The sequence below is a fragment of the Thunnus albacares genome, chromosome 8, assembly GCF_914725855.1.
Source record: "Thunnus albacares chromosome 8, fThuAlb1.1, whole genome shotgun sequence".
NCBI lineage: Eukaryota > Metazoa > Chordata > Actinopteri > Scombriformes > Scombridae > Thunnus > Thunnus albacares.
In genome coordinates this window covers 21,479,117-21,493,773 of record NC_058113.1, presented here as the reverse complement: position 1 = coordinate 21,493,773, position 14,657 = coordinate 21,479,117, and the positions used below count along the sequence as shown (strand labels likewise).

At 39.4% G+C, this 14,657-nt stretch overlaps 1 protein-coding gene across 1 annotated transcript; it reads right to left on the bottom strand.

Annotated features, from left to right (window-relative positions):
* Positions 1–351: 351 nt before the first annotated feature.
* Positions 352–14,014, bottom strand: cops7a (COP9 constitutive photomorphogenic homolog subunit 7A). Its single transcript, XM_044360222.1, has 8 exons — positions 13,908–14,014; positions 8,747–8,869; positions 4,746–4,821; positions 3,883–3,971; positions 2,883–3,085; positions 2,680–2,785; positions 2,266–2,435; positions 352–920 (listed from the first exon to the last, which is right to left on the bottom strand). Exons 2-8 carry the CDS (start codon positions 8,867–8,869, stop codon positions 881–883), a joined length of 807 nt encoding a protein of 268 aa, XP_044216157.1. The 5' UTR covers positions 13,908–14,014; the 3' UTR covers positions 352–880.
* Between the last annotated feature and the right edge of the window lie 643 nt (positions 14,015–14,657).

The following is a 14,657-nucleotide window of genomic DNA, read 5'->3' as shown; positions in this document are numbered from 1 at the left end:
GGGCGGGAGTGATGAAGGCAATTTTGACTGCGTGATGGAGGTACAAGGGAGGGTGGCAGGCAATTTCAACAGGCAATTTTGACTTTGAAATAGAAGCTCTAGGCAAACATATGAAATATGAATGCACTTAGTGTGTATGTGGATGTATGTGTAGCCATGCTGGTTGCGCACAGGGGAAGCCTCAGCTCTATAATACATTAGTGTCTTTGGGGACATGCCCTAATTAATGGCTTGACCTCCTAACGGGTAGCCCCCTTCTGCGAGTTAACATTTAGCAGTGCACCCTCCAGAGATGCACTTTGAAGTGCATTTAATAAAAGAAGTGACAGTGACATTAATGAGACAGTCAGGATAAGTACAGGGCTTCGTTTTATTTCCTGACAATTTATATTCAGATTTTATACATGTCTCAACTCAGCAGAGAAAAAATACAAAGTAACAGAATTAATCAAAACCAAAAGAACACGTTTAAACCAATAGAGATACACACACGTACGCATCAAATACACTGATCCTATTTCTGGTCAACGGCAACTGACTCCTGCTGCAGACTGTTCTGTCTGAGTGGTGTGTATGTGTGTGCATGTGTGTGTATGTATATATACACTGACAGTCTGCCTGTTAGGCTATTAGCAACTGCAAGAGTGGATGTCACACGTGTCATTTCCATCAGCCAGTGTGTATTTCTGAATCTGTCAAGGTGAGATTAGGTGATGAGAAAAGTTCCCATTGAAGCTTCCTGGTTTTGGTGTCAGTGTTGCGAGGGTGTCCGTGAACATTGGTCACATTGTTTTATGCATCAGTTTGTCCGACAATATGTCCATGAGTCCGTTAATCAGTGAGAGTGTCCATCAGTGCAGCTGTCTCCAGCCTCTTGTCTTCAGTTGGACTTGGACCAGATCTTCCCACTGCCACGCAGCCTGAGGAGGAAACGACCAGTAAAAAAAAAATTATACTGGTGATTTATTTGGGATTTTTTAAGATGATTAATATCTTAATAATTAACACTGAACCAGCATTACTGATGCAACCTGGGTGCAAACGTGTCTTTGTGTTAAAATATCTAATATCAGTGTTGTTGCATTGAAATTGATCTCAGTGGATTTTCTATTTCTGCAAATTAAAAAGAATTTTTGCAAATAACCCATTTCTAATAATAACCGCTGCACTGTATCAGTCCCGTCCTTTAAATAGCTTTGTAAAGAAATGGTGTCAAAACTCATTTTAATTCCAGGATTGAGGTTAAGCTATCATTAATTTGGATTTCAAAACATGAAGTGGAGCTTCACTTGAATGAAGTGCAGTGCTGAGTGAGGAAAATTATAGGGCTCTATGCTTCATCAAAATGTGACAGGCAGCCAGAAAATAATCACTGCTTTCTGTTCAGCGGGAACAACATAAACAACAGACAAGCGAAGCATCTCGTGTGATCACTGGAGGGGGAGACGGTTCTTTCAGGAGGAGAGTACGCTGGGGCATTTTGTATATCCAGTGACATTTTACAATCCAGGACAGATGTGAAATTAGCCACTGGTAATTGGGCCGGATGGAAGCAGAACAGAAAAGGAGCCTCTGATAGCAGGGTTAGAGTAGCGCCGCAAAAACACTGCTGCGCATCTGATAATAAAGCTACTTCATGCAAATGCACACACACGCACTCACACACAGACAAACCATTTACACCAGCAGCTGGCTTTTTAATGTTTATTGAAAAAAATGGAAACATAGCGGTCCCCTGTTGAATTAACTTTGTTCTCTACAAGAACATTGGACTAATGGCTTTAATTCAGTGTTTGAAGTAGAGTCTTTATAGTGCTGTGGTTATAACTAGGTAAATTCATATTTATAAAGTACCTTTCAAAAACCACAATTACAAAGTGCTTTACAGAACAAACAGAGAAGCAGCAATAAAAGAATCTTAATGGAAAAAATCCTCCACATGCAGCTTTTTGTGCCAAGTTTGTGACATGTAAAAATAAATAGCATTTCTTGCTTAAAAAAACCAACACAAAGTTGATTTAGGGGTGCGCCAATAATTCTGAATAAAACAGTTTCAGTAAACATATTTTATGTGTTCAATTTCTGAAATGTTTGGCCATGTTCTAGAAAAATGAAGGTAATTTCTATGCACACTCTTGGTGGTTCCTTTTGTATAAAAAGCCTCTCAATATTCAAGATGCTCAGAGTAGTTTTGGCTCCCCCCCCCCCCGTGTAAAATCACATACCTTTACATAATCACAGTAAATACAAAGTCACAGTACTCACCCTTTCACCTTTGAGCTTTTTTTGCCTGGTTGTCGTGGTTCCTGAGAGGAGGCGGGGTCTCGTGGCTCAGCCGGCTGGTCTGCGTCCTGATTGGAGGCGGCTCCGGCGGGGGCGGGGCCTGACGATGGAGAGGCGGCACTGGCCTTTAACGTTTTCTGTAAGTTTGACACCTGAGGGAAAAGGGAAGAGAGATTAAAAATGAAAGATTTAAGAGGAGGGATGAGTTCAAATTATAGGTTTGGACAAGCTGCTGTATGAGTTTACTCTCAAACAAGATGGAAAAAAAAAAAGAAAAGGAAGGAAAAAACTAAAATGCCACAAGTAGCTACAAGCTTAAAATCAGAGATGCTGAAGAAGCAAGAGTCACATTTACTGGTTATACTGCAGGGGAGGACTCTGGGCTGACGGACTGACCTCGGTTTCCACTTGAACTTTGACCTTCAGCTGGCTCTCTCTGTATTGGTTTGCCCTCGAGACCTGCTCCTCGATACCGCACAACACCGCCTCGCACCCTGTGCACCTGCGAGAGCAAAGAGGAGGCAGATTGTGAGTTAGGAAAACAGATAATTGACACATAAATCTTGAGTGTGTGCAGACACACAGAGGGGGATACTAACCACTCCTGCAGTGTGTTGATTATGTTTGGGAGCTCATTGGGGCCCAGGTCACGACCCACACTGCAGTCTACCTCCACCTGCTGGTTCCTCTGGTCCAGTTTGCCCTGGATGATGTCACAGTAAACGGCCTCGATCAGCAGGTCTTCCAGCTCCCGCACATTCTTCAGCTCGAGCTGTTGCAGGAGCAGCGAGTAGGGCAGGCACTGAGGGGAGAACAGACAGAGATTTAAATCTTCATATCCTATTTTTTTTTACATAGGTAAACAATTTCCACTTTCCGCTTCGATGGAAAATGACAAAAATGTTACAGTAAAATTGCTCATTTGCCTAAATGTCACTGCCAGAGGAAGATGAAAGGAGAGTTTGGAATTTAACAATCCTTCACTGGGAGATTACAGGAGTTCAGGCTTACATGTGGAGAAATGTGACATATTAATGAGAAATACAAGGGAGTAATGGTAGTGGAAAGATTAAGTTAAACAAAAAAAGGAAAGGACAGAGCTGGTGAGAATAATGAGTCAATTATTTATCATGAGCAGAGAAAGAAAAGGGCAATAGGAGAGGTACAGTATGGTTGGAAGGTGCAAATGAGAGATGCCTTAAAAAGAACATTTAACACTTTATCAAGCAGATGGAGGGAGGGGGAAGAAATCTAAAATGACACAAGCAGTTTCTTTTACCTCAGAAATCTGAGGCTCGTCTGTTGCTTTACTTCTAATTTAGCTGATATAAAAACAGCCTCAAGCTTTGAATCGCAGCCAACCTCACATGAACTTCTATTAAAAATTTGGATTGTGTGTCTGAATAAAAAAAAAAAAGCAAAGCCACATTTAAAAGCAGAATCATTCATGTCGGGCTTTATGAAGCCTACAGAATGAGTGCACAATGATGGGTGCAGATAAAAAAAAAAAATAAAAAAAAAATCTAGTACTATAATATAATATTATATTTCATCCGCACTTCTCTAGGAAAACTGGAAGAGAAGAGAATGAACCAGTACCTTGAGGTTGGACGCCAAGCTGATGATGGACAGATGGCGGAGTTTGTTTCTCTGTGCGGGGGTCAACTCTGGAAGAGAGGCTGCTCTCTCTAACGCAGCAGAGAAAACAGAAAAAAAAAAAAAAAAAAAAGAGACAATGAAATTCATACAAGAGCAGTATGTAAGTGTCACTTTGCTGAGGGTCAAACAGTCACATAGTATCAAAGCACTACTTATTACTCTGAAGTGTAATGTTACACAGAGACACGAAGGTGAGTGTGGAGCTGTTTAAGCAGTCAGAGAACAGAGTCGGAGGAAGACTCCAGCGACTGTCCCCTGCCGCCACGCTCCCCTGGTGACAGGCCTCACATCCTCCCCCCCCCTCCACCTCTCTCCCCTGAGATGGCAGCTCTGACAGCTCCTCTAAGGGCTCCACTACACAGCTCTATGAAAGTAAATGTGCTCTGTCGGCGTGACTCGAAAAAGGAAGGGAACAATAAAGTAGGCTACATTCTTTTTTCAGGCGATTGGTTGATATTCAGCATAAAATTAGACATAATTAACATTCCACTTCTCGCTGAAGCTTTCCAGCACATTACGCAGACACTAAATTTAGTCGCAAAAAAACACAGTTTATTGCTCATTTGTGCCAGCACTGCTGTGACACAGACAATAATCGGCCAATCAGAACGCTTGATGAAAAGTTGCCCAAACAGATAAAAGAACTAGAATAAAAACTAGAATTACCTGCCTGCAGTGTCTCAGGTGAGGATGTATAAAACCTCTGTGTCAAGGTGCCTGCCTTGCAGCAATGAAATACAGCTCAATAAAGGAGTTGCGGGGCGGACCTATTACTTATTTACACTGCGCTGCCACTGTAATACCTTTGTAGTCGCAGTAGGTTCCATAGGCAAAGAGGTTGAGGAGCTGGTACACCGGTGCATGAGGGCCATTCTCCAGCTGTGGTGTAGAGGGAAGAAGAGGTGAAAGAAAGTAATGAGACTCTACGTGAGAACAGCAAGTGCTTTTTATCTATGCAGAGTGAGCAACACTAAGGAGATGTCTTGCTGAGAGTCAGCGGGAGTAAGAGACAGAGAAAGACCATTGGTAGGTCTAACTACTTATATATTCACATGTTTAAAATGTATCTGAGAAGGAGCATCAGTATGTTTCTCAAAATCTCTCAAAGCAATCAGCTGCGACATGATTTTCACTCAGGTTGAAAAGTTGACATATGGCAAAAAACAGCTCTAAAAAACAAACAAAAAAAAACTAATTACACTTATCAAGCAACTTACAGCCAAGTGTAGGAAGAAGATTGAAGAGCAGCTCTTAAGTGGACACATGATGAATTACATGTACGCTCAGAGGAGGAATAACCAATCAGAGACGAGGATTTACCCTAAATCTGCCCCATTGTTCATTCTTCAAAAATGAAAATCCTTTCATTCTACTTGAAAAGATAAGTTATTTTACTTTTAAAAATAACCACAATCTAATGAAGTTATAATATCCAGTACGGCCCAAAAGTCTGAGATCACTTTTCCATTGGGAAATAGGATAGAAATAATAGGAAATTGTCTGACAAGGAAACAAAAAGAAAACCAAATTGGAGCAGGAAAGACATTAATGTAGCCAGTTAACAGCTACATTAGCTGAGAATTTAGGAGGAGAGAGCAGAACCACACTGAGTGCAGACAATGAAGACACATGTAAAGTGATTGCAAGCAAAGTCATTGCCAGCTTTATTGTTGCAAAAAAAATTGCAAATGATATGCTGAAACCACAATATATTAATTGCTTCAGATAATGAATCAATTCATTATGACCTATAACATATTGTAAAATCCTTTGGAGCTCTTTTAAATGAGTTTCTTTCTATAAAGAAACACCATTTTTAAGTTATAAGAAACATGATATATAGTTTGTATCAAGTTTGAGGTTAAGAGTATGAGTGAAGGATTTTTACTTTTATCTTTCAATTAAGCCCAAATATTCAGTTTTAACAGTTTGACAAATACAGATCTTAGTTTTGCTTTTGCTCCATCCTTTCCTCAGTTTTCCTTAAAGAATTTAACAATCAGACTCTACTGTCCCAGCAGCGGTTCACTTCCAAAATAGAGTTAAATGTTTAACATATGACATACAATGAGGTCCAAAAGTCTGAGACCACAATGAAAATCTCTAATATTTTCACATACACTTGGAAATAATCAGAAAGTTTGAGGATTCAGAAACATTTAAAAACACAAGAAGTAATGACATGTAAAATGAAGAGGAAATATTTAAGATTTTGAACTATTTCTACATCAGCAATTAAGCAAATTTGTGGCATTGACCAACTTAACTCCTTTATATAAAAGGTCAGATTTCCTTGAGTTGTATCTCTTCCATTGAAGCATGTGTTCAGATGACACTTCATCTACTCATCAGAGGCTCGTTCAAGTAACTCAGCATGCAGCCAGTGTTCCCCTGTTATAAATATGGCCGTGCCTCAAGTTTCCAGCAGATCGTTGCTAACTAAGTAGCATTGTGATAGTGGGAGACATGGCATCAGAACTAAGTTAAAGTGTCAGAAGTCAAATTGTTATTTTAAGCAAAGAGGGGCTTTCTCAGTGTGAAATCATGGCTAGACTAAAGGTTTCTAAGAGGGCAGTGCATGGAGCTCTAAAACGCTTTGCAGAAACTGGATCAGTTGTATCCAAGGCACGATCAGGCAGACCGAACGTGACCACAACATCAGAAGATCAATACATCAAGCTTAGTTCCCTGAGAGATAGAAAAGCAGCTTCATCACAGATACAGAAGTTGCTAAATAAAGAACACAAGACTCCAATCAGCAAAAGTACTGTCAAAAGAAGGCTGTGCTGTAGTGGTCTCAGAGGATGAGTAGCAGTTTCTAAACCACTTCTCAGGAGGGGAAACAAGGCCAAACGCTCGGGGTGGGCTAAGAAATACCAGCATTTCACGGTGGATGACTGGGAAAAAACCCTATTTACTGATGAAGCCCAGTTTGAGATGTATGGCAGTAACAGAAGGGTGTATTTAAGGAGAAGAACAGGAGAGAGAATGAAACTGCAGGGTATCAAACCCACAGTGAAACATGGTGGTGGGAATATTTAAGTCTGGGGGTGTTTTGCCTACTCTGGAGTTGGACACCACCCTGTCCAAGGAGAAGTACCACTCCACTCTTCAGAAACATGCTGTACCCTCTGGTTTGCGTCTTTGTGGAAAATAATTCATACTGCAGCAGGATAATGACCCCAAAGCTCTACAAGAACTACTTGAAGATCAAATAAGACCGAGGGGTCCTCACTGTCATGGACTTTCCTCCTTGTGCAGTTCATTCCAGCTCAAGTGCATGCTGTCATTAAAGCAAAAGGGGGACATACCAAATACTGACATATTCTGAAATTCATGTACATTTTTCAAAGATTCAACTTGTCACTCAAATTGTTAAGCTGATATTATCAATTGTAATGAAAAAAAATAGTATTACATTCAAAACAAATGCAAAATAGAAGTATCTTGACTAGTGGTGTCAGACTTTCAGACCCCCACTGTATGTCATACAATCCATTGGTAATGAATTGATAGCACCATCATGCCAAGGAATTCTAAGTATAGATGTGTTAATTGGGAGGTGAGTTGTGATTTTCATTACGTCAATTGGTGCACAAATGCGTACGCATTTCCACTTCTGCAAATCTGGTCCAATCATTGACTGTATATAAAGATGGATGAAGCGTCTCCACTTCCTGCCGCTATGCAAAAAGTGAAGCCAAAATATCTTGTTTCTGGGAGCTGCCATTTTGCTTGTGTGACATCATTTGGAGCCAGAGTCTGCACAGTAGAGTCAGGTGGCGGGTGACGGACATGCCCCCTCAGTCGTCCCCCTCCCTGCGCCGTCTGATGGTGGTCTGAGAGCAGCTGTCACAACTGTCAATCGTGCTGTCACGTCACCTTTTTATATTGTCAAATAACTAATTAAACACAAACTTATCAGAAAATTTATCTCTTGGACAAACATCAATGTGATAAGAACTTTGGGAAAAATTAATTGATGTGTACTTTGATATTTTAGTTTGGCTCATGTCCCATCCACTAACATGGAGGAGGTGGGATTTATGACCTATACTGCAGCCAGACACCAGGGGGCGATCGAGATGTTTTGACTTCATTTTTGGGGAGCTGTCATGTCCATATTTATATACAGTCAATGGGTGCAATGACGAGTTTGAACTTCCCTTCCCCATCAAGAACACCTGATTGAGGTGATTATAATGTAGCAGCCGAATCCTATATGTTGGCAATACACTAAAGATCTCCCAACAGACTGTTATGTAACGCAAGGACCCACACACATAAGCATTTTCCTCTCTTTTCATTATTTTGTCTTTTTCTTCACATTAATATACCTCATTCATTTGTGTTATTGTTAACTGTTATATGTTTTTGCTATTATTGTCATTGTCAGCACAATTCCTCAAACTAAGATTAGAAGCTCAAAAGGCTAGCGGTGGTTAGTTGAATGGGTTTGTTATGGGAGCAATTCATGTCACTGTACTGTTTTGTAATGATCCCTAAAATGCCAATAAAATATGTTTATTAAAAAAAATGTGGTCCCATGTGGTGAGGAAATACACTTGTGTTCATTCATGCTAACCTTACAATGTGGTCACAGCACTGATCACCTCCTGAGTGTGATTTAGGTGATTAGATTCTCAGTGTGTCCTGGATGCATTAACACTTGAATGATTACTTCTTGTTGTGGTTGTGAATCAGATGGATGTTTTTTTTTTTGTTGTTTTTTTTTAATGCCAGGACTGAAAAGGTCCCAGAAGACAGAGAGGGTGAGAGAGATAAAGTGTGAGGAAGTGTTTACCTCTCTGACATTAGGCAGCTCCAGGATGTCAGAGAAGACATAGAGGCCTGGGGTCTCCAGCAGAGAGCTGATAGCCTGGGCCAGTGCAGAGCCTGACAGAGACAGGAGCTGCTCCACCTCCATCTGATACCAGGGGGACACAGGTGAGACAGTTAGCAGGTTAGACACAGGTACTACAGAGATACACATGAGACCAGCAGAGTTATACAGAAAGTACAAGTATGATAAATATCAAGAAAATATCCTTGTTATCGTCAGGGCTCTGGCACTTCATTATAGTGGTGGAAAATGCTGTCTAATACACTATTAATGATCACAGTGCATAGTTAATGAATACTAGGACTCCATACATGTGGTCCAGCCACTTGTGTTCTGTTGAAAGGACATCAAATTGAAAACACAATACTCCCTCCTCATTTAAGGTCTAAAAAGCAAAGTACTCTCGACCAAAGCACTTAATCCTCAAATTACCTGGAGAGCTACTCAAATAGCGGACAAGTAGCTGCACTGGGTTGCACCAATGCGGGCAACAAGTGTAATGAATGCGAATCAGGGCATGTATATTCATCAAAACCCCTTCCCTGCTTAGACACAAGATGCAAATCCATCTCGGCCTGAGGACAACACCAGAATAATTACCAAAGCAGTGACAGGAATCTGCCTGTGCCTGGAGCAGATATTTAGACTCCAGCAAGTGCATCCCTGCAGAAACAAACACCAGGACAAGTCCCTGATGCAGAACCTCTCACTCTTTTCTCTGCTTTACCCGACTTCGAAATCTGTAACCCACGAGCTTTACAAGAAAAATTAACCGAATATAAAAAATAACACAATTTCATGTCTGTTTGATTGTACTCTTGTGATCCCTCTAATTCGAAAGTGCCTCAACTGACAAATATTTCAATGATGTCCTGATAAGATGTCCTATTGACTTTAATGGGATATTTCAAGATCTTTATCCCACAGGACACATCCTGGGACACAAGGGAGATTTAGTCTACAGACACATGATAAAAATATTGCAGTTGCAGCAGACCAGTTTCATCACTGGAGGCCATTTCGTACAATTAATGCAACAGAGAGTCTGGATACCCAGTGTTGTGCTAAGACGAGTCTGACTGGTTCTTATTCATCTTACTTTAATACAAAATTATTGCCAACAAAAATAGTTTTGCATTGTATTATCCTAAATCTGATAAATTTGCACATCTTCCATATGTTGTCCCACTGGACCACCACCAATGAGGTCTAAAGAGCATATTACCAGGCACGCCGAACAGATGAGCAGGCATGTGTTGCAGCCAAACAAATTAACCTACACCGTGTTTCAGAGACACAGTACCTCTTTTAATTTCAGGTATTTAAAAAAAAAAAAAAAGTCAAATCAACTTCTACATCTGAGGCTGGATTTGATCTATCTGTGTATTTCTTTTGAATTTAAAAGGAGGACAAATCTGGCTTCATACCAGTGAGAGACGGCTGGAAAAATATGCTCAATAGGCAGAATGAAGCTCTCCAGATACAGACAGAGCAGCGTGACCACCACTGAGATACATAAAAGTACTAAAGATAATAATATTAAAACTGAAAATAACTAATAACAATTCTAAGCATACCAAAGCGCAAAGGGACACATTGTTACTCACTGTGCTAAATTGTTCTGTCATGCAGTAACGGCCGTAGATAATGACTGCATTGTTGCTCTGCCCTCTTCTCAATTCATTAGCCTATTATTGTCATCCATGTTTAATTGTGTATCATGCAGGCATAATGTCAGCAATAATAATTAATATAACAAACCCTACTCGTGTCCCAGTGCCAACTGTTATCTTCCGTACGGTGTAACAGGCACCACAAACACCATTCAAAACATTTTACATTGTTTTGTTATTATCCCTGCTTTTCTGTTATTTGTACTATTATAAACTATTAATGTGAAACACAACCAGAATAAAAAGTGTCATGAAATAATAAGAAGGTGCAAGGCTACTGGAATGAAAACAATTCACAACTGGATTTGACAGTTTTAAGTTTCCACTTTGTGTCATACCCCAAACTCACTAAAGCAGCACTCGCTTCAGGAGGATCTCAGCTCTAATAAGAAGTGGTTCATCTGTCTTTCCCATAATCCTCTTCAGCCAAAACTAACCTTAAATTGCTCTGAAGATCACTGCGAACCACTTCTAAGACTTGAAATTTTACTGTAATGAAGTGCCGCCTGGTGAGTTTCAACGAATGCACAGACAGATATGAGCTGTTGTGCTCATGAGTAAGTCAACTTAAGATGGCCCGATCCACCATACAACACAGAGAGAAAAACCCTGATTTAACGCTGATGCTCAACAAACTCCTGCTGTGCAGCCAGACATTGTTCAAACCCACCAAACATTCTTTGAATTCTGCTGGCGATCTCAAACTTTCCATTTGTCAAGCTGAACTTTGGGAAAATGTGTAGGAAGTTATGCACAACACATCTAAAATATTTCTAGTGGGTGGAATAATGTAGCCATAAAAACATGGAGTCTTGGGTTTGAATATGTCACTCAGTGTAAACGTCATATAGCTTAAATGAACAGTTGCAACAAGCTGAGTATGCTGTATATGATGCTGTCAGTAAGATGATTTTATCAACTTTCAAGTTTCTTTAAATTTCTTTAATTAAAAAATTACTTTAAGTTTCTTTGAGTGCTGGTAGTGGTGATAAGATTATTGCAGTGTCATGGTCAAGTCTAAGTACTGTTACTTTAATTATATTTTACTTGAACAGAACTTTAAATATACTTGAGTAAAGGTCAAGCAGAGCACTTTTAAAAATATTCTATGAGTACAACTTACACGGAGAACACTGTTGGGTGACATACAGTACATGTGTTACTACAAAACGCTGCAAGTTGAAACTAGATTATTTTCAGTGACAAGAACTGACGGATCATAGGGCTGCAACTAATCTGTTGATAATTTTTTCGATTCATAATTTAATCTATAAATAGCATCTGAATAGTCAATCACAAAATTGTGAAAAATGCCTTCACAATTTCACCCAAGGTTTTGTCTTCAAATTGATTGTTTTGTCTGACCAACAGTCAGATAATCGATTATCAAAATTGTTGCTTTACTGTCAATCAACTATACAATTGATTGACTCAATGTTTCAGCGCCAGTAACATCTTAACAAGCTGTGAGGTTCTGAGCTTTGAGTCCAACCTCACCCCAGTTTGTGCCTCTTATATATTACCGTTGCATTCGAGTCACAGATTCAAGTATACAGGGTCCCAGAAGGTCATAACAACACTTCTTCAGACTCTTCTAACTATCTGAATAAAAAAATATTCTATCTGCTGCATAATTAAAATAACTTTTGCCCCGCTGCCCAAGTTGTGACTCTGTTTCCTAATCCAGACGAAGATGGTAGAAGATGGACTGAATATTTTTTCATCAAGATGATTAGAAGTATCTGAGGATTATAAAAACACCTTCAGGACATCAGTAAATGTTATTTAACAAGTTTCTAGGTTTTTTTAAACATCGCTAAGTATTCATCATTCAGACAAACAGATGCTTAGCTACGTGAATAATGCCAATACATGACAGGCACAAATTGGCTCAACCTAGATTGTTTAAAGTGTGGGGCTGCAACTAAAGATTATTTTCATTACTGAGTAATCAATTATTTTCTCAATTAATTGATTAGTTGTTTGGTCTATAAAATGTCAGGGAATGGTGAAAAATGGCAATCATTGTTTCCCAAAGTCCATGGTGACATCCTCAAATGTCTTGCTTTGTGCTGTCCAACAGTCCACAACCCAAAGATATTTAGTTTACATCATAGAGGACTAAAGAAACCAGAAAATATTCATGTTTCAGAAGCTGGAACCAGAAAATTTGCAATTTTTTGAATAATGACTCAAAACAATTAATAAATTTTCATCAAAAAAGTTGTGTACAATTGCATGAGAGAAAAATGGCTAAATAATAATGTGACAATACTTTGGAAAAGTGTGTGTAACTTACTAAATGTCATGTCACATACTTTTGAAACATTTGTGGAGAGAGCCTAACGACATGTGAAAATTTTACCAAAGGCTTTAATTGTGTTTAACGGCATTTTAATGGTCACAGAAATATGTGAAATATCAAGGAATAACAGGTATGTAACTACACTAAAGGACAGGTTCACAATTTTTCAAGTCTGTCTTAAAACGATAGTCAGAAGCCCAAATGAACACTGAAACAGGGTTTTCTCTCCATCATCCTCCTGTTCATACTGACCGTTAGAAGATCCCTTCATAATGCACTTACAATGTAAGTGATGTCGGACAAAATCCACAAGCCTCCTTCTGTGTAAAAATGTATTTAAAAGATTATGTGAAACTAATATGAAGCTTCATCCAAATTAGTCAAATTAAGTAAATATCTTTCAACATTACAGTCTTTTTAGTGCCAAAGTCCCTCTTTTTGTTACTATACTTCCACCGAAGCTCAAAGGGGAAACATTGTCTGAGGAAACACAAAGAGGGAATTTGATGCTAAAAATGTGGTAGATATCCACTTGATATAACTAACTCAGACTGCTAAGGCCTCATATCAGCTTCAGATAAACTTTTAAGTACATTTTTGCACAAAATGTACACTTTGGATTTTGTCCCCCATCACTTACACTGAAAGTACATTTGAAGGCGATCTTTTAATGGCCAGTATGATCAGGAGGAATGATTACAGCTCTTTCAGTGTTCATATGGGCACCAGATCGTTGTTTTAAGACACACTTGAAAAACTGTGAACCTGTCCTTTAACTCGCTGTGTTAACGTTACGCCGCTGTTGCCTCACTAACATTATAGTTATTGACATTACGTGTTAACAGACGTTAATGTGAGTGACATATGCGTTGCTAACCAAAAATATATTGTTTTTTGATTGTCGACACACATTAAATTATGTGTTCGTTATTATTCAAGCTCAATGTGTCATGCTAGCACGGTTGCTAACGGCTAACCAACTGCAAGGCTTCACTTAACCGTTGACGTTAGGCCTCAGTTCATCTTAAACCCTTCTGGTACTCCGAATCACACGACTGTCATGCATAAATAACCGGGAAATAAGATATGCACGTAATTGCTTCCACAAAGATGTCAAAGTGAGGCTGCATGTGTTAAAGTTTACCTTGTTGTGTTGATTTCTAGCAGATAGCTTCCCTCACGATAGTTCAGTTCCTCTGTCAGCACACGTACGACAACAAAGCAACGTGATCTCTGATTGGACAGTAAAGTGAAGTGGGCGGGACATGTGTAGCTGTCCATCAGCATCTGTCGCGGCGGACCAGAGAGAACAGCGTCATCTAGCGGTGATGGGATGTTATCCCAATATGGTTTTCAGCAGTGTTTCACAAACTGAGGGTCAGGACCCTCCAAAAGGTCACAAAATGATTAAGGGGAGGACTTTTTACTTCTGACCTTTCTCCAGTGGTGGAAGAAATATTCAGATCATTTAGTTGAGTGAAAATAACAATACAGCGATGTAAAAATATTCCATTACAAGTTAAAAGTCCTGCATGGAAATTCCTACTTAAGTAAAAGTGCATAAGTATTAGTGGCAAAATGTATTTAAATTATTAAAGTAAAAGTACTCATTTGGTCCCTCTGACTGATATATTATTATATATGACATCATTAGATTATTAATACTGAATCATCAGTGTGTAAGCAACATGTTACTGTTGTAGCTGCTGGAGGTGGAGCTAGTTTGATCTACTTTATATACATTTAGCTAGTTTAGTCCAGTGGTTCCCAATGTAGGGGTTGGGCCCTTCCAAAGGGTCACCAGATAAATCTGAGGGGTCGTGAGATGATTAATGGGAGAAGAAAGAAGAAAAACACAAATCTGTTTCAGTTTTTGGACTTTTTCTCTGATCTT

Bases quoted from the DNA above. Each gene is read 5' to 3' on its own strand.
- cops7a (XM_044360222.1), bottom strand. From the start codon at position 8,869: ATGGAGGTGGAGCAGCTCCTGTCTCTGTCAGGCTCTGCACTGGCCCAG. The intron at 3,972-4,745 runs GTATTACAGTGG...CTGCTGCGTTAG, and splicing joins AACCTACTGCGACTACAAAG to AGAGAGCAGCCTCTCTTCCA. The intron at 3,086-3,882 runs GTACTGGTTCAT...TTCTCCCCTCAG, and splicing joins GCTTGGCGTCCAACCTCAAG to TGCCTGCCCTACTCGCTGCT.